Raw genomic sequence first — 23954 nt, forward strand, 5'->3', positions numbered from 1 at the left:
TATTATTATTATTCATTCATTACGTTCCATTTGTTTAGATGCGGCATTCGTTACTGTGGATAATTCGTAACTTCGGATACATTTGTATTCGTTATGTTCACTGACAGCCAAATTCAAAAGGAAATTCCAATATTTATAATTTAATAGCTAGTTATTGTTAGTTAGTTATAATTTGGGATTTTCGTTCTTTCGAATTTAAGGATTTTCTTTCTTATTTTTGGATTTTCGCATTTCTGAATTTATTAGAAATAACGAATTTCGATCACATGATCTAATGACCCAAAACACAAAAAACAAACAAACACGAATGAAACGAAAATTAATAAATTATACACAGCCCAGTTAAAAATGACTAGAGCAATAGCAAGATCCATGATAAAAGATCAAACAAAAAAAACATAAAAATAGAACGGTTGGACAATACTTAAAACGTAAGGGCCCTGAGTAAGTACCTAGATAAAGAAAACACAGACTACTATCTGCATGGACTCTTAGCCCTTGTACACACGGTCGGAGATTCCGACAACCAAATCCGCCTGAGTAATTCCGACGGATTAATTCTGGAAGAGGTCTGGAAGTGATGTTGCATACACACGGTCGGACTAAGTTGTCAGAAAATCCGATTGTGCATAACGTGGTGACATTATTTTGTTACGACGGGACTACGTTCAGGCTAGTAGCCAATAGCTTTGGTCTAGGAATTTGATCTGAGCATGCGTGGCACTTTGTCCGTCCGAGTAGGCTACACATGATCGGAGTATGTCCGATAGGAGCATTTTCTCTGAAAATTTTACCGGCAAGTTGGAAAACTTGGTCCGTCGGATATTCCGACGGAAACAGTCCGATGCAGACCACACACAGTCGGAATATCCGACAAAACGTTCCGATAGGAAACATTCCGTCGAAATCACCGACCGTGTGTACAAGGGCTAAGAAGCAGACAATCAGTGCCACAGGGCCATATGCAGGCCCAGATCGCACGTTGGGCACCAGGGTTATATAATATAAGTTAGAAGGCTGGTCATTGGCTAGCCTGTATTTGTAGGAGTTGGGGCCTTATAATCCCCCCTCCTCCCCTACGTACTTGTCGGCTAGGATTTCCGGGGTTCGGGAGAGCAGTCGACGCATCATTTATGGGTAACTGCGTCTCTGACTGATCAGCGTCGATGAGCTGCTCCGACGTGTCTGGGGGTTTGTATGTGTTTCCTGGTGGCCAGGTCAGCGTGCATAGCTCCAGTCTCACTCTTGGCTTTATTCCAGCATCACAGGTGACGGCCTTCCTGTGTACCGGCCGGCGGGCTTTACTTCAGTGAGGATGTTCCTCTCATCTCCTGCTTTCTCTTCAGCGGTGCAGTGATCGAGTGTCATTACGTGGGTGTGTAAAATTGAAGCGGTCTGGTTAAAGGTAGGTTCGGGGCCGGGTGTCAAGAGGAGGGGGAGGAGGCATGCAGAGGATCACCATTCAGGGGATCACGGGCTCTGTGTCATGGGGACTGTCACTTTGTTCTGTCAGGGTCTGCTGCAACATTGTCTTAGGGTTTCTTTGCTACCTGTCACCCACGAGCAGGATGTTCCGCTGAGCCAGAACACGGGGTTGCTCTGGATTAAATTGCCAGTAACGCTTGCATTAGGGGCCACAGGTCAGGAATCTCACTAGCTTATCATGGCAGGCGGCTGAAACTTATAGTTCCAGTGCTACACCCTCTCTTCTCTCTTCTCTCGCCAGATGCAGAGGCACCATGTGACACAGGGGGAGCTTTTAAAAGGTAGCACCTCTGCACAACATTCTGAATCAATCTGCCCCCCTCTCAGCCGGGACTAACTAAACATCAGCGGCTTATGCGGCTGTATCCTTCCTCTACAAAAAAAGAGTCCCCAGCCAAGTAGCAGACAGGATTCACAGCAAGGACAATATTATTTAAAATAAATCATGTGAATTGTATGCCAATACCTCAGTGCAATTTTTGAGGGTGCTATGAGGTGCCACCCCTGTGGGCCACTCATGGGGCCCCCCTAACTACGGGCGCTCGGTCCGTGCCCGAGTGACCGACTGGTCAGTCCGCCCCTGGTTCCACAGCTTGGTGGCCACGGTTTTTAATAATCTTTTGGCTGCAATTTTAAGCATGTTTCAGCACCATGTCACATGTCACGGCCAGGGTAGGGTGCACATGGATGGTTAGCCATCTCCCAGGATGCTGGGTCTGTCAGTTCCACAGCTTGATGTCCACGTTAGCCCTCTTGGCCTGCCACTATCCTGTACGTTCAGCGCCATGTCACATGTCACAGACGGATCAGGGGACGCATAGCCTGGTTCATCCTACCCCTTGTATAAAAAAAATAAAAAAATAAAGAAAACTATCGTTCACGGTTACTTTTCACCACAAGTGCACCTTTTGTTCTCCCACCACAGATCTCACGTTCACTCTGTTCAGGTGGTTTTCGTTTGGCCGGCATGTCATTGTTAGGTTACTTTTTTCAGCTTAAATTTTCATTTGATTCAGTACATTCTTCATGGTGTTACAGGTGCATTCTACATTTTTCATTCAGGAACGGCAAGGTGTGTTCTGTGTCTGTGTTCTGTGTCTCTTCTGTGACCCTCTCCAGGGGTCATAGCTAGGGGCAATACATACCAGGATCTGTCACCTCTACAGATCCGTGCAGGCTGAGGTTTTTTTTTTTAACGATTGTAACATTTGCAATTGTCTCGCCTGTGCATCAAACGTCACATACATTCCTATTCCTGCCTACCACGGTCTGTAGGTACCAAGCCCTGAGTGTTCTTTTTTAATTGCCTGTCTCTGCGCAACAGGTTACTCATGCTCACGCCACACTCACATAGGGGGTCATGGTCATTAGTGTCACTCACGCGCTGTTTTTATTTTCTTTCAGCACCACTCACCATTTTAGTTTAGTTGAGGCTTAGAGCATGGTTGGTGGTTGGGCTTACTATATCCAGTTGTTTTTTTCCACAGATTGGAACACGTGTCGGAGACGAATTTGCCTTCATCCCTCCTACTCTAGTCAGGGGCTCAGAGCACAGAAGCACTCCATTCCTGAGGAATTGGACTATCCCTAAACTTATTGCTTGGCTCCATTGCAGGGGCATTTCATTCCCGGCCACGGCCAGGGAAGCTGAGTTGTTCAGACTTCTCTTTCCCAACCCATCTCAGCCACAGCCATCTACCAGTCTAAAGCATGTGTCTTTAATTACTTCGCTAACACAGATCCACGCAGTGTTAAGCACACTTTCCACTTCTGTCCAGCAGTTACAGGACAGGATGGATGTGATGGAGACCCGTCCAGCCAGCATAGTAGTTGCAGCGGCTTGTGCAGATCCTGGGCCATCCGGATCCTCTGTAGGCAACACCAGTGTGCCGCAACCTCTGGCTGTTCCTTCTCCATTAACTGTATTACCATCTGTTTCTCCTGCCCATTTTATTCCTTTTAATCTAAAAAAGGACATTTTGGAGGGGAAAGAGGTCAATCTGGCATCCCTACTCATAGCGTCACAGGACATCGTGGAGAACAAGACTTACTCTTGCGGGGACGTCTCGGTGGTCCTCAAAACCCATGATCCTAGGCATAACCGCAAGCTGAGCATTGCCGAATTTGTCCTTTCTAAAGCTAACATTTCGGATGCCTTCAAACTGCTCCCCATCAAACCATCTCTCTGGCAATGGCATGGGTTCAAATGGCGGGAGCGTTATTACTTTGCTACCAAGTTCTCTTCAATATGTTTGTCTCAGTTCTCAATTGGGTTTTGTCTTCTCAGATGGGGTGTGGCAAGGTCATTCATTACTTGGATGACTTCTTGTTGTTAGAAAGCCCGGCACAGCCTCCCAAAGACCTTGCAGCACTCACTGAATTGTTCATGGACCTGAATGTCCCCTTAGCCGCCCATAACATTGATAGGCCTTCCACTGTGATTACCTTTTTATGTATCAGATACTGTCCGCATGATCGCCAGTCTGCCTCAGGACAAGCTGGTCAGGATCTGGGGTATCATACACAGTTTGGTCATGTCCCTGTTGCTCTAAGAAAGACTTGCAGTCTCTATTAGGTATGCTCAACTTTGCTATGAGGATTATTCCTCAGGGCAGGTCATTTGTGTCTAGGCTTTTGGCTCTCCTTCCTCTTTACCAAGACGCCAATTTGGCAGTGCAATTGCAGGCCAATGCAGATCTGCTGTTGTGGGAACAGTTCTTGTGTGAGTGGAACAGGATCTCCATGTTCATATGTCCACCTACAACATTTTCTCCCAGAGTTTTCTTGGATGCCACCACCTCAGTAGGTTTTTCAGCTGTTTTTGGGTGTCAGTGGCTAGCAGGCCCTTGGCCTCAGAAGGTCTCGGACATTCTCAGGTTTGCGCAGACATCAGCACTTTTTAAAATTTATCCGATTGTGGCTGCAGCTATCACCTGGGGACCCTCTTGGTCTGGACATACAGTGGTTTTCTTCATTGATGCGGCCACTGCTGAAATCATCAATAAGGGTAGATCCGGGTAGATCCGGCTCTCCTGATAATTTCGATCATGTGCAGGTTGACGTGGTTAGCTCTCAGGTATAATCAGGTATTTTCATTTGCAAGGGGAGTTCATAAGTGGGGTCTATAATGTGGCTGCTGATGCCTTATCTCATGCTGATTTCCGGCGTTTCTTCCAACAGCATCCAGAAGCGGATCACGTGGGCAAGCCGGGTCCACCGTTTGCCCTGCTGACATTGGATTAGACGCTCTCAGGGTGCTGGCATTCATCCTGGTGAATGTGTCACTGTCAAGGAACATGATCAGGGCATACCAGCATGGAGGTGTTTCTGTGGCTTCGCATCCCTTCATCCCTGCAAATGGGTGGGGGATGTTAAGTACATGATGACTTTCATGGCCTGCTGTCATGACAAATTGTCACTTTCATTTAACACCATTAAGCTATACCTTTTAGGTATTCAGCACTTCTTTTCACTTCTCCATCCTGATAGACCTTTTTTGCAGCTCATCCTATTAAAGCCATGCTTAAAGGCATCCAGAAAACGCAGGGTAAGCCAGGGGTGACACGCTTGCCTATCTCCAGTTAGATGTTCTGTGAGCTAGCAGATTTGTTGTCCCTTTCACCCTTTGGGTCCCAGCTTGGTCCTCAAGGCAGCGGTCGTCCTTAGTTACATTGGTTTCCTCAGACCTGGGGAAGTATCCCGAGCTGGACTTAACGCACCAGTACTCCTCAAGGGTAGCCTTACCAGGTTTCCAGATCATTTTGCACTTCAACTCCACAACAACAAGAACCGGCAGACAGGTGAGGGTTTTGTGATCAATTATTACAGAACCAACGCTGTCTGGTGTCCAGTGGAGGTCATGGATCAGCTCGCCTTCATGTTTTCAGCAGCCCCTCTCGATAGCCCCTTGCTTCCCTTCCATACACAGGCTCTTACTTCCAGTCAGTTCATCTCACATGTTAGGATTCTGATTGCGAACTTGGGGTTGAACCCAAAAAAGTTCACGGGCAATTCTTTCAGGATTGGGGCAGCATCCGCGGCATCCAAGCAGGGGGTCCCATCCCATGTCATCAAATACATGGAATGCTGGCAATCATCTTGCTACAGTCAGTATATTCCTGATCCCCATGTAGAGGTCAAACGTGCTTTTGCATTAAAGTTCACTTATTGTACCTAGTTGGTGTCGCTTTTGCCCTCTTTTAAGCTTACTCTCACGGGCAACCAAGGAACACCTCAGGTCGCCATAGTTGGGGTTACATCTCCTCCAGTATCCTGACTCTGACTACAAGTTAGAAGGATGGCCATTGGCTAGCCTGTATTTGTTGGAGAAGTCAGGGCCTTATAATCCCCCCTCCTCCCTTATGTACTCATCCGGATTTCCTCCCATCTATTCCCCATTTTTTCCATATTTCATACTCAGGGTATGCCCTCTTTTAAGCTTACTCTCACAGGCGACCATGGCACACCTCAGGTTGCCATAGTTGGCTACTGGCTCCTTTCAGTATCCTGACTCTGGCTACAAATCGAAAATAAGCTCCTTTTTTTATTGTTTACTATTTGCTGGTAAAAAATTATTTTTTTAATTTGATGTTATTTCAATGAGAAAAACAGTCAACCCTGAAGGGTCAGACCACTGAAAAGTGTATATTTTAGTTACAGATGATGGTTTTCTGAGTCAGCTCCTCACATCCTATATTTCAACAGGGAGATCTCCCTGCCATAATTCCTGACTGTATTCCTGTAAATGTGGGAATTTTGGGTGTTCCCGCCCACCTCTGTATATTCCAGCTCCTCTTGTTTCATTCTCAATATAAAATTAGGAAATCTAGCAGGGATGGTGTGAGCCCCAGGTGCACAGACTTGTTAACTCAGCACAGAGATCTCACTCATAGAGACCTTGAGAGACAGGAGCAACTTCCAGGTGATTTATAGTGATTGTAAAGGTTTGATTTTTTTTTTTTTAAATAACAAACATGTTATATTTACCTGCTCTGTTCAAGGGTTTTGCCCAATCCTCCTCTTCTGAGGTGTCCCATCGGAGCTCTCCCTCTTCACTGAGTGCCCTCGGGGAGACCCGCATTCCATGGGGGCACCCGTGCGGGCACGCTCCCGAGTCCCGCTGCTGCGTCCATTGACACAAACAGTGGGATTCGGCCCCGCCCCCCAGCTCCCGTGTCACTGGATTCGATTGACAGCAGTGGGAGCCAATAGCTCCTGCTGCTACCAATCTATCCAATGAGGATGGAGACATTGGCTGGAGCTGCTGGGCTCGTGCTTAGTGCTGGAATGATCGGGTTCAGGTAAGAAAAAGGGGGGCTCTGGGGGTCAGCTGCAGCACAGAAGGTTTTTCACCTTAATGCATAGAATGCATTAAGGTGAAAAACATTAAGACTTTACAACTCCTTCAACTTTGCATTATCTTCTAAAAACTGGTGTGTTGGGCCTGGTTCACACTGGTGCAACATGTGCTCTGACTTTGAGAGCACATGTCTCTTCACAAATCATACCCCATTAAGTGGAATGGAACCGTTCTAATAGGACCATGAGTCACTCTGACTTAGGAATAGGCTCCTGCACTACTTTTGGTCCGACTTCAGCAAAACTTGCATTGACTTCTGTTAAAGAAGTCATATGCAAGTTGGGCCGAAGTCGTGCTGGGATGTTCGTGTGAAAGTTGTGCGACCTTGAAGTCGCAACAGTGTGAACTGGGCCTTAATGTGTTAACATCTAAACACCAGGCATGGAGAAGCATCTCCACTGAAATTGTAAATAGGAGTTAGTTGCACTTCATAATTTCAGCCATTTGAGGGAGCCAAAGAACAATGCATCAATATCAATATTTTAGTTAAAGGCCAAGTTCAACTTTCACATAAATGGCTCTTCCGGACCCCAGTAAGGTACAATGCACTGCGCCAAGTTTTTAAATGTATCTGCCATACCTGTAGGATTGTTCTGGCCACCCTTTAAGTGTGTTTGAAATACTCCCATGCTGTTTTATTCCCTTGTCCTAGCTAGCTTTACTGGACATGACAGACGTTGGGTGTTCACCTCCCTCCCCCCCCCCACCTTACAGAAGTGAGCACCCCTCTTTGTTGAAAATCCCCCCCACTGAGCTAAGTTACATTACATTACTTGTCTACTGGAGGAGTTTTACAAAAAAATTGCACCTCATTTTTTGCTAGAAATGAATGTATTTCCCCAAAATGTATGTTTCTAAAAGTAGAGACCCCTGAATAAAATTTTTGCATATTTTCAGGAAAAAATACACTAAAATGAATATTAGTGGAATTTTTTTTTTTTTTTACAGTGCATGGGGGGGGGGGGGGGGGATGATGGGGGCACACTGCAAGGGTACTTTTTTTGCTGAGCACAGAGTTGGACTTCAATTTTTGTTATTCATAGAAGAAAATCATAGTCACACTTTCATTCTCCAAGAGCAAAACAACCGCATTAAGGAGGGACTCTGATTAGTAGTAGTAACCCAACTCACATCGATGGAGCACCCGAGCAGTGACTCCGCTTTTAGAGCCTTCTGGATGATTTCGTAGAGATCAGCCGGCGCTTTCTTCAGTTCATACACCTCCGATATCCCCCCTGTGAAATCCTCAAAGCCTTCAATGGTGCTCCCACCTGTCAGCGCCTCATATGATCCATTCAGCCTGTCAGTAAAAAAAGAATTGGCATTCCATTACCGAAACACAGAAGCTTCTATGGTTTGGATCCACAAGGGCCACACATTGCTCGCTGGAACTTGTTATGAGGCCCTTGAACTCCAGCAGTCAGAAAACGGGGTCATTTGAAAAGCTAAGTGGCAGTGATTTCTAGCAGTCTCTTGTAACATGTTCTCACGCTCTGTCCTGCACCATGTCTCTAAATCCATGCTGCATGTCTACAGTCTCTGACAATCTCCTGCGAATGTCCACGGCCAGTCTTCTGTAGTCTTATGTATAGTGAACTTTATGTATTACCCTTTGGTGATGACAGGAGCCACCGGTGAGCCCCCCAGTACCTTGTAAGTTGTCCACCACTGCTCTAAGGCAAACTGATACCTACAGGCCACCAAATATAACTGAAAAATACATTCATAATAAAATAAGGAACCTCTCCTAGGAAACAAACACTACCATTGCTGACCTCCATCTGAAAATGCTAGCTGCCTGGCCATCATGTGACTTTTCCAATCTTTTCCATACTTGTTCCAGGTAACATGGGAGAATTGAAGCCAATAGATAGCCGGTCAGCTTGCATTTTCAGATGGCGGTCAGCAATGGTACATTGGCTTTAAGGATAGAAAGTATAACTTTCTACATAAGGCATGTGTTGGCTGACGGGACTTACTTGGCGTAGGCCTTTTCCAGCAGTGATCCCCAGAATTCATTCCCCTCTGCTGAGTGTACAAATACCAAATGTCCATCCTTTGTCGGGAGGCGATCATCCACCACCACTTCCACCCACTCACCGTATTGCCAGAACTGAAAAAAGATGGGAAAATATAACAGACTTGGGGTTGATTTACTAAAACAAGTGGAAAAAGAGCAGTGATTCATTGCTATGGTATGCTACAAGGCACTACTGAAAACAGGGTCAGGTGCGGTATCTGATGTACTGAGATGTGTTGACAACCCATTCAAAATGAATGAAGTGCATCTGTGCCCAGACTATGAACAAAAAACATTGACACTGACTGTACTCTGTAGATGCGTGTATTGTGAAGCAATTCATCCTCACAGCAAAGACAATTAAACTGGCTTTCAGTTCGCTTCTAATGGCTTAGAAATACCTGCTGTGTGTTTATATTGGATGGCTGCCAAGATCTGGTCTCATAAAAATAGCTGTGATTTCAGTGCCTCTGTTATACATTTTGAAGATTTCCTTGCAATACCTATAGCTACAAAGGAAGATAAGGGCTTGCATTTATGCAAAATTGAACCCTCCGTTAAAATCAACTAAATACATTCCAGGTACATCAAAACAAAAGTTGTTTGATGTCCTACAGTTTGTTTTGCTTTTAAAGCAGCCACAGCCTAGCCTGAGTAGAAAAGCCTGTCTCCTGCTCACATGTTGCAGGGGAGGACCCTCACTCTCCCTGTGGAAGGACTGGTCTTATTGCAGACGTCTGACATGACCCCTGCTGGGTTGGAGCCATAAGTTCATACTCCCTGCTGATTAGAGAGCTCTAGCTCTGACTAAAAGGGTCATATCAGACCTTTGCAGAGAGACGACTGCTTCCACACAGAGAGCAAGGGTCCTTGTATGCAGCATACTTTCACGGGACATGGAAGCTCGCCCGCACGGGTACCCCGAGGGAGAGCGCTTTTCTGATGGGGCACTCGAGAAGAGGAGGGGCGCCCCTGAGGGACCCCAGAAGAGGAGGATCGGGGTCACTCTGTGCAAAACCAACAGCACAGAGGAGGTAAGTATGACATGTTTGTTTAATAAAAAAATAAAAAGAAAGTTTACATATACTTTAAATAATTTTATTTCCAAAAATAAAGATTTTTACATGTGCACAAAAATGAAACAATTTCCTTTAGAGCCAAACTGGTTAAACTGAAATATAGGCAAGGATTTTGAGATAAAGAAGCTGCATTCTCAAGAAGCGATTAAATCAGCTGGTGAAAGTGTTAAGAAAAACTGGAGTTTAATATCAAGTCAGAGTTCATCATTTGCATGACTCAGAAATCGTTGGAGTCAGAATGTCATCATGACAACTACTAAAGTTGCCATTATCAGAAATACATCAAGCAACTGCAGCTTATATATATATATTTTATGGCTGGCTTCTTTAGCTGTGGTATTTGTATAATGTTACTAGTGAAGCAGTTGTACCATACCCTGAGTACGAGGCTGGGATCACATAGGAGCACGGAGTGGCTCACAGCAGGAGTCCGGTGCGTCCTCGTTCACCTTTTTTTAGAACCGATTCAGCCTGAATTTTTTGGCTGAATCCAGACCTGATATGGACCAAAAGACACATAGGGCTCCTGTGCAAATCGCACCAGAGCCGCTGCGGAGATATGTGAACCGGCTCCATATAGAGGTGGTCACAATCTCCTGCTGTGCGAATTGGATGCGGCAAAAATCCACATCCAATTCGCACTAGTGTGACCCCAGCCTGAGTGTTTATTGTCAATATTATTGGCTCACCTGGTAGCGGAAGATTCCAGCATAGTTCTTCTGAAAGCTCTGATTCTCTGGAACGACTCGAGCTAAAATGTCCTGATCCAAGGTGAGGGAGGCGATGGCAGCCAGGAGCCAGCAGTCACCTATGTCGGAAAATGTAGCTTTCAATTATATGGACTGAGATTTTAAATGACAGCAAATTCAGTACACTTCTAAGTATTGTGATTTTCTTTTTTTTTTAAATAGATCACTATAGTCCCCCTTACAATGCCATATGCTTTTTTCCAGAAGGACAGCACCATCTTTGTTCAGGCATCATCCAGGATCACCATCTACTCCCTGGATGGAGATGCTAGTGCAGAGATTACACACTCATGTAATTCCTGGTGCCTAGGTGGGTCTTGGCTGCATTGGCTATTGTCTAAGCCCACGTACACACGGTCGGAGATTTTGGCAACCAAATCCGTCGTATGTTTAAATGTTTCCACTGGAACTCCGCCCACAATACTTTTTAGCGGATCGTATTGGAGGTAGAGCACAAGTTGGATTATGTCTGCCACTAATTAGAGGTGAATGGAGGGTCCAGTTGTTTAGAATGTCGGACTGACCCTGTGAAAGGGGTCCAAGGCTGCTTTCACACTGATGCGCTGCGGTTTACCCGCACCACGTGTGCAATGCAGTGCACCTTTGGCTTTCCTGCAGTTTGCAGTAGACTTCTATTATATTCTGTAGGTTTGGTGCACTTTCAGAAAGCTCACCAAACTCGCAGGTAATAATAGAAGTCTAGGGCTCAGTGCAGGTAACCCGCAGGTAAATTGCTCTGCACCTGCAGATCAGTTTGAAAGCAGCCCAGTAACCACTGAAGAAAAGATATGCCCTATATACACTGTGATTTTAGTAATGAACTGACCTTTAATAACAGTATTCATTCTATTCTATCCCAGAGCAAGAAGTCGCGGGCCACATCAGAGGGCTCCGCGGGCCACATGTGGCCCCCAGGCCACTGGTTGGTCACCCCTGCAGTATGTTATTCTCAGGGTGGAGTAGAGATTATGCTCCCTAACCATATAGTTGGTTGTTTATATTTACCACTACATAGAGATATTTAAGAATAAATTGCCTTTTTGTTTTTTTACTTTTCATATTTACTAAATTATACGCCACATTTTTTTAAGGTTATTATCCAATTAATTGATTAATCAAAACAATAATCGGCCTACAAATCGATTATGAAAATAATCGTTAGTTGCAGCCTTAACTTTCCAGAATAAACTATTGTAAACATGTTAAAATGTTTAAAGTGGTTGTTGTGACGGAACCTATCCCCCACACTCCTTTTGAGTGTTTCCATCAGTATAGCGCTTCCTAAGTCCTGGAACATGACACCAATGGATCTGGCTATAGAAACCCTCAAGAACTAGACAACACCAGTCTTGGAGTACATCTGGAATATTCTTACAAGCCAGACTAGACTCATTTACACAACAGACAGGTGGCTGGAGTTGATGACATTAGCACCTAACAGTTTGTGTCCCAACAGTGTGATTCAGCCTATTGCTAATATGGCATATACATATTCAGAGTCTGTGTGTCTTGGGGGGGGGAACGACACGGACCTGAATCCAAGTAACACCTAAGGGATCCCCAGGCATACAGCTCACAAAGAGCACCGTTCCCCCAAACGCCAGGGCCCATAATCGCAAGCAAGAGGCAGGCATTCAGTCCCCTCCAACAGCCTCTGTCCCGGCTAGGTCTGTTACAGTTGTAAACCTCAGGCATGAAATATGAACAAAGGATATCCCTATAGTGTGTATTTGTCTCAATTAAGAGCACTAAGGGGGAGATTTACTAAAACTGTTGCACACAGAATCTGGTGCAGTTGCGCATTGTATCCAATCAGCTTCTATGTTTTATTGCCAAAGTTTAAAGAGGAAGTAAACCCTGATGGGTTTACTTCCTCTTTTTTTCCCTGCAAAGGTAAAGCATAATGGACTACTATGCATCGCATAGTAGCTCATTATGTGTCACTTACCTGACACAGGAGCCAGCGAAGTCGCCGCTGTCCCCTGTAGTCCGCCGCATCCATGTTGCTGGTGGCGTCTCGCAGCTCCGACGAATCACAGCGGCGCAGCCGCGATGACGTCACTCCCGCGCATGCGCACGGGAGTCGCGTCTCGCAGCTCCGCCGCTGCCATACGGCGAAGCCGCGATGACGTCACTCCCGCGCATGCGCACGGGAGTCGACAAATTAGGCAAATCCATTCTTGGATTTGCCGCATTTAGTGCGCCTGCGCGCCGCTGTCTACGGCGCATGCGCCATAGACAGCGGTGCCCATTTTCGGGCAAATATCTCCTAAACCATATAGGTTTAGGAGATATTGCTTGGACCTACAGGTAAGCCTTAATCTAGGCTTACCTATAGGTCCAAGTTGTTTGGAAGGGTTTACTTCCTCTTTAAATGAACAAGCTGAAGTTATAAGCTGATGGTTACAATGCATAGCTGCACCAGATTCTATGTGCTCCAGTTTTAGTAAATCTCCCCCAGTATGTCCTGTGCATAAAATCCTATCTGTTTGCAATGTTTCAACTTTCCTCAACTAAATAGGTAAGGTGACAATTTCTAGTTAACCGGTTCCCGACCGGCGCTCGCCATTGTACGTCGCCACAATGGCACGGCTGGGCAAATGGGCATATCTGTACGTTCCTTTAAATTTGGCGCCTGTCGGGACCTCCATGAGTTGAGTCGTGGGTCCCGCGGACTTGATCGCCGCGGGGATACCCACAATCGCCGCACAGAGAGGAAGAACAGGGAGATGCTAATGTAAACAAGCATCTCCCCGTTCTGCCTAGTGACAGCGTCACTGATCTCTGCTCCCTGTGATCGGGAGCAGAGATCAGTGACATGTCACACGTAGCCACACCCCCCACAGTTAGAATCACCCCCCAGGATATACTTAACCCCTACACTGCCCCCTAGTGGTTAACCCCTTCGCCACCAGTGCCATTTACACAGGAATCAATGCATTTGTATGGGACCATTGCTGTATAAATGACAATGGTCCCAAATATGTGTCAAAGTTGTCCGACGTGTCCGCCATAATGTCGCAGTCACAATAAAAATTGCTGATCGCCACTATTACTAGTAAAAAAAAAATATTAATAAAAATGCCATAAAACTATCCCCTATTTTGTAAACGCTATAACTTTTGCGCAAACCAATCAATAAATGCTTATTGCGATTTTTTTTGATTTTTTTTTTTTACCAAAAATATGTAGAAGAATACATATCAGCCTAAACTGAGGGAAAAAAAATTTTGATATATTTTTGGGGGTATTTATTATAGCAAAATATAATAATAATGTGTTTTTTCAAAATTGTCGCTCTTTTTTTGTTTATAGCGCAAAAAATAAGAACCGCAGGGGTGATCAAATACCACCAAAAGAAAGCTCTATTTGTGGGAAAAAAAGGACGTCAATTTTGTTTGGGAGCCACGTCGCACGACCGCACAATTGTCAGTTAAAGCGACGCAGAACCTAATCGCAAAAAGTGCTCTGGTTATTGGTACAGCGAAATGGTCCGGGGCTTAAGTGGTTAAAGCCAATTCCTGGAATTCATAGAGTGTCAACTCAATGTAAATAATTTTGAACATAAACATAAAGCATCTGAACACCTAAACACCCAACTACAACCAAAACTATGTTATTTTAATGCAGAATTTGCTTAGCATGCAAACTCATTCCTCCCAACTTTAGAACTTGAGAGAGAGAGGGACTTTAGGGAGGGCAAAACAACATGCTTGGTTTTTTTAACCCCTCTCTCCAGCACTGCAGTACAAACACACTTTTCCTTCACTCCCCCACCACTCCCTCCAGGCCTGGGGCTGAGGAAAATACTGAATACTTCCTGTGATAGAGGAACATGTGACTCGTGTAACAGCTCTGGGCCAATCAGATGGAGAGTCCATGGCCTTGTGTAAGCTTCAACTCCAACAACTTGTAACTCATACAGAGCTTTTCTTTTGCTCATGGTGGATGTGCAAAGCAGAATGATGGTAAGTACTAGATGTATGTGTAGGAAGGGCGTCACTTCTCCTTACTATACAATGCAGCCTGTAGGCAGAGAGATGTTTGCCCTAGTATTATGGGCATGGAAGGCACCTGTATATGGGTTGTTGTGGCAGGATAACACTTATGCCGCATACACACGATCGGAAATCCCCCCAGCAAAAGTCGGATGTGAGCTTTTTGTCGGAAATTCCATTGGAATTCCATCGTCCATCTGACTTTTTCTGGCGGAATTCCTGCCAGCAAAAGATAGAGAGTAGGTTCTCTATTTCTCTGTCGGAAAAAGTTCCTATCGGAAATTCCATTCGTCTGTATGCAATTCCAACACGCAAAAAAACACGCATGCTCGGAAGCATTGAAATTCATTTTCCTGGCTCGTCGTAGTGTTGTATGTCACCGTGTTCTTGACAGTCGAAAGTTTGGAGAACTGTTGTGTGACCGTGTATATGCAAGCCAAGCTTGAGCGGAATTCCGTTGGAAAAACCATCCAAAATTTTTCCGCCGAAAACTCAGATCGCGTGTACGCACCATTAGACTAGGGTGATCAGATGTCCCTGGACTAAGTCTGTTTTTGTCCACTGATCCAGGGGCCGTGCCCATACAGTTCCTGATTAGGCAGGACATTCCCCCATTTCAAGCTTTGTCCTGTGGTCCCGGTGTACAAGGTTTTTGTCCTGCAATACTCCATTGCTCACAGGCTAGCAGGACATGCAGCAGTGTGAACATCCATCCAACACAGCCAGGGATTGGTGGGCAAGCTGTCGCAGTGAGAGTGAGTGTAGCTGTCAAGTCCAACGTCTGAGGTTGGGAATTGGTGGGGCTAATATACAGAGCTCTGCCCCCTTTGTCAGACAACCCATACATAGACAAACAGCCGGCGTTTACACATTGCTGGCCAGGGAAGAATTTGGCAGGGAGCAGGACCAATTGTAACTACTACATGTGCACCCACAGCGGTGTATAATTCAGGTTAATTATGATTCAGGATTATTATACACCACTTTGGGTGCACATACAATAGTTACAATTGGTTCTGCCACCCTCTTCCCCAGCCAGTAGGCTACACTCATTTGTTATCCATCTGATGCTGCCATTCTTGCCTCGGCTCCTGTATGCTGGTAATCAAGATTTTAGAAGAAAAGTGTGCCATGTTTAATTGATTGGCGGTCTTTGCAGTTTTTTTTTTTTTCAAATATAAATTTTTATTAATTTCAAACAATGCCCAACATGGGCATGGACATAACATATAACATAGAAATGGGATACACAAAGGGGAAGGGAGGGAAAGGGAAATACATATTAAATATATTACCGAAAGCAAGAGGAAGGTAGGTATACAGTACACACTTACATGGCACACTAATCATAGCTCTATGGAAGACCGAATTCAATCTGCCATCTGGTGATTACCGCTTATCCAAGCATAAAATCTCCATTAAGAAGCCAGAAGTGTATCCAAGAGCCTAAGTCCGTTCAGTTCCCTCATCTCTTGCCCTCGTCAGAATCTCAGTACCCCGGCAAAAACCCAGTGCCAGAGGGGAGAGGCCATCGGGAATGGGGGAAAGGGACATTGAAGGGGAGATGATGAGGGAAAGGGAGGGAGGGGGGGGAAGAGAAAGAAAAAAAAAAGGGGGGGGGGAGAGAGGGGGGGGGGAATTCTGGTTGAATCAGGACTGCCCCGACCCATACGTAGTCTATAACGCTGACCATATTACACGGTCCTTAAGGATACTCCTTCGGATGAGAATATGAACTGGTGCCAGAGTGCCCATGTTTTCCTAAATTTTTCCTGCTGTTGCCTCCCCGTAAGCACCAGGTCTTCCAATTTACTAACGTCCTCCACCCTACGAATCCAGGACGCCACCGATGGAGGGGTCTGGCTTTTCCATTGGAGTGGTATACATGCTCTAGCAGCATTTACTAGGTGACATAGGATGGATTTTTTGTATCTTTTAGCGGACATGGTATTTACGTGCAGTAGGAAGAAAGCCGGGTCATTGGGGACATTGTATTCCGTAAACTTTTGAATAACGGTCCTGACCGTGGACCAAAAATGAGACAACTTCGAACATGACCAAAATATATGTAACAACGTGCCCTGCTCTTGTCCACATCTCCAACAAAGCGCAGAGACGCTCGGATAGAAGGAGTGTAGAGCCTGAGGGGTTAAGTACCCTCTCGTTAGGAGTTTATAGTTAGTTTCCTGTATGTTTGTGCAGATGGTAGACTTTAGGGCCAATGTTAGAATACTTTGAGTCTGGCTCGGAGTAAATTTACAGTTCAGTTCCCCCTCCCATTTTGTCAGGAAGGTCAAATGGGCGTCGTCCACGGGTGTGATAAGAAGGTTGTACATTGTGGACAGTGTTCGCGGAAGCACCCTGGTACCAGAGCAGTATTCCTCAAAGTCGGTCAACGATTCGTCAAATCGCAGGGGGTTCTGGAGAGCCCTAAGAAAGTGTCTAAGTTGGACCGCGGTCCAAAAGGCTAGTTTATAGGGTCCCGATGTGTTACAGAGCGTCTCTATGGACGGCCAGTCGCCATGCGCCCGGAAGTGTCGTGCTTGTGTGCACTGTCTACTGGACATGGCCTGCAAAAGTTGGGTGTCTAGCCCTGGAGAGAATTGCGGGTTCCCTATAATAGGATATAGCGGAGAAGTAGGTGTGGACAGTGACTCTTTTGAGTATAGCTGTGATCCCACCCGGAGGGTCGTCCCCATCAGGGGATGCCTCTTCATATGGGCTGGGAGATGCTTATAACACCAGGCAGCTCCCCGTAGTGGCACCTGCGTCTGGGCCTGTTCCAGACGTATCCACAGCTTCAGATCTTGGTGTCGGCACCAGTCTATAATTCTACCGAGATGAACCGCTTGATAGTATTTTTTGACATCCGGAACGGCGAGGCCGCCATAGAGTTTGGGCATGGAGAGTAAAGTCCGGGCTAGTCTCGGTTTTCTATGTGCCCAAATAAAGCCGGTGAACAGAGCATGTACCTGTCTAAAAAACATCGTAGGGACCGAAATAGGAAGTGCTTGCAGCAAATATAAAAATTTGGGCAAGATGCACATCTTAAGAAGATTACACCTGCCAAACCAGGAGTGAAGGCCCTTACTCCAGGATTCTAATAGGGTCTCGGTTCTGGCCAGCAGGGGAGGGAAGTTAAGTTTAAAAATATGATTTAGGTTTGCAGGGATAAAGGTCCCTAGGTATGACAGAGCCGTGGATGTCCATTTAAAATTAAAGCTGGAACGGAGCCCCCGTATGGTCGCTTGCGGCAGTGCTACCCCCATGGCCTCCGATTTAGTGTAGTTAATTTTTAGATTGGAGATCTGCCCGTATTCCTTGAATTCCCTGAGGAGATTTGGTAGGGATATCACTGGATTGGAGAGAAAAAACAGCAGGTCGTCCGCATATGCAGAGACCTTGAACTGGGCATCACCCGCGACAATGCCGCGGATATCGGGGTTATTCCTAACTTTACATAGAAAGGGTTCTAAGGAGAGGGCAAAAAGGAGGGGTGACAATGGGCAGCCCTGCCTGGTTCCATTTGTAATTGGCAAGGGTTCCGACAGGATCCCATTCGGTCTTTGCAGTTTATCTAATTTCTGAACCTAAACTTAATCATAATAAAATGTAAAATATGTATATCAATTGTACATTTTACTATGATTATATATATATATATATATATATATATATATATATATATATATATATATATATATATAATGGGTTTCACCACTATTTGCACATTGCAGCTTTGCTATTGGTATACAGATGCCAGGACATACTGATCACTATTGAACGCCATGATGAAACCTCCACTTGCTGACCATGCCTACTTGCTGGCCACACCCATTATTTGGCCATGGTGGGGCGAACACCCTGGGCTAGGAAACAGGCAGATTCCATCGTCGGCTGGCTGTGTCAGTTTCATTCCAGGACATTGGCAATCCGGGACACGTGGTCACCCTACCTAGCTCCTGTTACCGCTCCAGCATACTCTCCGGCTCCAGCACTGCTCCCTTCACTTCTGGCATTCACAGGAGAAACCTAGGATAGCAGAGCCATAGGCTCCTGCTGCTAGAAAAAAAAGTGCACAAATGGAAGGAGAGACAGACTAATTTATAAACATATCCAAAATAATTTAGTTTGTACTAAAAAAAAAAAACAGGGCTTTAGTTAAAAAAGGAACCTTGAATGGATTTAAAATAGTCACTTCCAGATCTAAGGTGGAGCGCATTCCGGCTCCATAGAAAGTAGTCGATCGGTGACGATCCCCCTAGAGGTTAGGCGCAGTTAAATTCAGTGCTGAGTGATAGCCACAAATGTGTGAGTGCATTTTTTTGTTGATTTTATCTTGATCTTTAAAATGAATGGTTTGAGACAATGAAAGACCCCTGTTGGTCTATATCTGTTTATGTACTGCGGTGGCGGAGGGGAATATGAGGCGATTTCTAACAGAGGTGTGCAATGGACCGGATTAACCTGAGGAGGAGTGAGGGGGTCCTGATAAAATATTTTTGGTGGGAAAGGAAGAGCTACTACTACTCCAGAGAAAAGTGGCATACTTTATAATGCGCTTATTGACCTTCTTAAATTTAAAAGGTCATAATCTTCTGGTGAGAGTTTACCTGAGTGGGGTGATGGACACCTGAGGGGTGTTGAATACCTGAGTGGGGTGATGGACACCTGAGGGGTGTTGAATACCTGAGTGGGGTGATGGAAACCTGAGTGGGGTGATGGACACCTGAGCGGGGTGATGGACATCTGAGCGGGGTGATGGACATCTGAGCGGGGTGATGGGCACTTGAGCGGGTGATGGACACCTGAGCAGGGTGATGAACACCTAAGCGGGGCGATGGACACCTGAGTGGGGCTATAGACACCTGAGCGGGATGATGGACACCTGAGCCAGACGATGGACACCTGAGCCGGGGCGACGGACACCTGAGCACGTATTTTTTTTTTTACTGATGGCCCCCTAATTGTTTATTAATCACAGGGTGTTGTATGGATTATTCTCTAGAGACTGATGAATTTATAAGTCTAATTTATATGAAAAGGTTTTTTTGGTATGATTTATATAGTGATCAGATGTCGATTAAGACCAGGTTTTGAATGATTTATTTGTCCATTTACACCGGTGTGAGTTTACATAGCTTTTACTTTTCTCTAAGAATTTTGGACATTCATGAAATTGTGAAATTGTGGTTTTACATTATTTATTTGTAAGTTACATCACTCAACCATATGAAATTGTGGTTAAAACACATGACACGGGCCGAATTTTAAAAGGGGTATACAGATTAAGGTCAATCATATGTATTGATTTTTCACTGTATTTATTTAGGTTTTGCACTTAAGAGCACTGTTGCTAACTTTGAATATATTTTGACAGTACCACTATTGGAACAGCACCTTGTACAAATAAACACATTGGTCCAATTGTCTCTCTCCTGATGCAAATGATTATTCTATATATTTAAGTCCAACTGTGTCATGGGCCTCAGGTGTTCAACTGGACCTATGGGGTTCTAACTTGAACGATTAAAAAGAATTTAGGGCCCTACATAAGAGGAGCTTCAGGCATAAAGGAGGCTTCTATATCTATGGATCAGGGGGTGGATTGAGAGGCTCTCTATCCCGCCATCCGTTCAAATTTGTGCAAACATGGAGTTAAACAGCGTATAGACTGTGGCCTCTAGATAGCCCTGTCTACACACAGGTCAAAAGTACTCCCCCCAACCCTCATCTCCATAACAGAGAGGTATGTGGTTCTGTAGTCTACAGAGATAGCTGGAAAAAAAAGTAATTGATAACAGAGCACATGAAGTTTTCAGCTTGTGTAACAAAAATAGAAGTAAAGGTATTCATACTCACCTGTCAAATGCTCCCTCACCAGCCTCTGAGAGTTGCTGTTCAGGTCTCTTCATTGGCCTCTGCAGGATGATAATTAAATACACCTGTGCATGCGCAGGAGTCAGTGGTCCTGGCACCAAGAGAGTGGCATGGCGCTGTAAGCTGAGCTGTGCATGAGCAGCTTGTTACAGTACCAGAGAAGACAGCAAGCAGGCAGGTGGGGGCATTTTATTGCAGAAGAAACATTGCATGTCTCTTCTGCAATAAAAGCTCATCTGCTCACCATTTCTTACAGCAGAACTTTAAATGTTTAAAATAGTTTATTTTGAAAAGATAATATCCCGGGCCTATCATTTTTTCAGTTAAGGGGTGAATGCTCTTTTCACATAGCCATTTGGATGAATATTTCCCATGTAAAGGTGCCCATTGTGTTGTCTTTGAGAAAATTGAACCAAGGTTTTGCAAGGAAAATCACCGTCACCTGTCAGCTCCTGTTTGCTTTGTGCTGGGTTGTTGGCTTTACAGACATTATGTGTACAGTATATCTGCTGATTCATTTGCCTAATTCTGACATGTGTTTCCTAGTTATTGACACAGTTACCTCTATGTAGCTACACTCAAGATGAATGCACTGACAATTCAAATCTACTGTACATGGTATTGGTGAAGACTATAAGGCTGCATTTAGTGGATCCTTGTTTTTACTTAACAATCAATTAACCACATTTAAAGTGGTTGTAAACCCGTACATATACCCATTAATGTGACTGGCCTCAAGTGATACACAGAGATGAACGAACACAAATCCTCCTTTATAAGTTGTACCTGTTTATCTGCAGTCTTCTCTTCTCTACACCTGTTCAAATTCCAGAATTTATACAGCTTGTCCAAGCTGTCAGGAACATAGGGAGCTGACAAGTGAAATTACACTCTGCAGAGCTCAGAGAGAAGAGCTCTGAAAGTATATTGGAAGGAAGGGACCCCTTCACACAGCACACAGGAACAGAGCTGAGGCTGTCAATCAACTGGAGCTCCCTCCCCTGTCACCATTTCTCTCTGGGTGTCAGGAAAACTTGTCAGAAGTGATCCATGCTGATAGCAGAGGAATGAAACTGCAGCCCAAAATAACACTTAGGGGGTTGTTTACCAAAGGCTAATCCACTTTGTACTACAAGTGCACTGAAAGTGCCCTTGGAAGTACAGTCGCTGTAGATCAGAGGGGAAGATCTGAAATGAGTGGAAGTTCTGTTGATTTTATCATCTAATCAGGTGCAAGCTAAAATGCTTTTTTTTTTTCTTGCATGTCCTCTACAGATCTACAGCGACTGCACTTCCAAGTGCACTGAAAGTAGTGCAAAGTGGATTTTCCTTTAGTAAATAACCCCCAGTGTCTCTGTAAGAGACATAATAGAGCTTTGTACCATTTAGCATTTCTGTTGCCAAAAAAAAATCACCAGTGCAGCTGATGGTTGACTATTTCTCACATATACAGTGAGTGAATTTTAGGGGATGCTCTGTAGTTGAAATGGTTGTCATGGGAAAGTATAGTGTGTTTTTAACACATATTTGTATATATTATTGCAATAGGTCTTAAAGCAAACCTAAAACTCTCCTATCCTTTATAGCCGGGGTCGGCCAACCGATCGATCGCGGGCTACCTGTTGACTGCGGGTAGGCAACAGGTAGACCTGGAACGGGCCTGCGCCGCCAACTCCGCTACTGCTAGTGCCAGTCCTTTTCTTTCCGCCCCCCAGCCTCCTCTCCTGCGCTTTCTGTTCTCTCTCTCTCCCTCCCCTCCAGCCTCCTCCAGCTGAGAGCGAGAAGCAGCACAGACCAGGATGGAAGGCGGGAGGAGCTGGCCAAGTTAACTTTTCAAGTTAACCCGCAGGTGATTGGTTGGTTGCTAGGTTGGTAACTAATTACCAGCTTTTTATTATTAAAAGTCACTCTGCCAGCTCCTGCTCCCGCCCCCTGTACAGAACTCTGCTACTTCTCGGTCTCCTGTTTGCACAGATAGGATGCTATGGGAGGGAAAGGAGGGAAGAGGACACTGCTGTGTATTAAGGACCACCCCCATAGCAGTGTCCTCTACTATGCTTCATAACTCACTCCTAAACCCTGCATTCTGAGCATAATGCACTCCTGATCCCTGCATTCTGAGCATAACACACTCCTGATCCCTGCATTCTGAGCGAAGCACACTCCTGATCCCTGCATTCTGAGCGAAAAACACTCCTGATCCCTGCATTCTGAGCGTAACACGCTCCTGATCCCTGAACTCTGAGCGTAACGCACTCCTGAGCCTTGCATTCTGAGTGTAACGAACTCCTGATCCCAGCATTCTGAGCGTAACGCACTCCTGATCCCTGCATTCTGAGCAAAGTACATTCCTGATCCCTGCATTCTGAGCAAAACACACTCCTGATCCCTGCATTCTGAGCGTAACGCACTCCTGAGCCTTGCATTCTGAGCGTAACGCACTCCTGATCCCGGCATTCTGAGCGTAATGCATTTCCTAAACACGGCACTCTCATATAACACTTTTTTTTGTGCCCACTGCATTTAGGCTCTATTTTGGGGTTTATAAAGAATACAATTCTGCACTTCCGGTGATTAAATGAATATAAATAAATGACCCAACAGCTGCAATCATATGTACAGTGCCTTGCGAAAGTATTCGGCCCCCTTGAACTTTTCAACTTTTTGCCACATTTCAGGCTTCAAACATAAAGATATAAAATTTTAATTTTTTGTGAAGAATCACCAAGAAGTGGGACACAATTGTGAAGTGGAATGAAATCTATTGGATATTTTAAACTTTTTTAGCAAATAAAAAACTGAAAAGTGGTGTAATCAAGTCTCTGTATAAATGCACCTGCTCTGTGATAGTCTCAGGGTTCTGTTGAAAGCGCAGAGAGCATCATGAAGACCAAGGAACACACCAGGCAGGTCCGTAAGACTGTTGTGGAGAAGTTTAAAGCCGGATTTGGATACAAAAAGATTTCCCAAGCTTTAAACATCCCAAGGAGCACTGTGCAAGCGATCATTTTGAAATGGAAGGAGTATCAGACCACTGAAAATCTACCAAGACCTGGCCGTCCCTCTAAACTTTCAGCTCAGACAAGGAGAAGACTGATCAGAGATGCAGCCAAGAGGCCCATGATCACTCTGGATGAACTGCAGAGAACTACAGCTGAGGTGGGAGAGTCTGTCCATAGGACAACAATCAGTCGTACACTGCACAAATCTGGCCTTTATGGAAGAGTGGCAAGAAGAAAGCCATTTCTCAAAGATATCCAAAAAAGTTTCATCTAAAGTTTGCCACAAGCCACCTGGGAGACACACCAAACATGTGGAAGAAGGTGCTCTGGTCAAATGAATCCAAAATCCAACTTTTTGCCCACAATGCAAAACAATATGTTT

The 23954-nt window shown here is 45.1% G+C and overlaps 1 protein-coding gene across 1 annotated transcript in view; it reads right to left on the reverse strand.

Moving 5' to 3' along the window:
• The window catches only part of CAPN8 (calpain 8), a 114549-nt gene that overhangs the window by 58623 nt on the left and 31972 nt on the right, over positions 1-23954 (reverse strand). Inside the window, exons 3-5 of the mRNA XM_077485814.1 lie at positions 10633-10751; positions 8824-8957; positions 7976-8144 (exon numbers count right to left, since the gene is read on the reverse strand). Of these exons, the coding sequence (XP_077341940.1) occupies positions 7976-8144; positions 8824-8957; positions 10633-10751 (422 nt within the window). The remainder of the gene's footprint in view (positions 1-7975; positions 8145-8823; positions 8958-10632; positions 10752-23954) is intronic.

Source organism: Lithobates pipiens, unplaced genomic scaffold, assembly GCF_037356315.1.
Source record: "Lithobates pipiens isolate NorthernLeopardFrog02 unplaced genomic scaffold, aLitPip1_a1.2 Scaffold_18, whole genome shotgun sequence".
Lineage (NCBI taxonomy): Eukaryota > Metazoa > Chordata > Amphibia > Anura > Ranidae > Lithobates > Lithobates pipiens.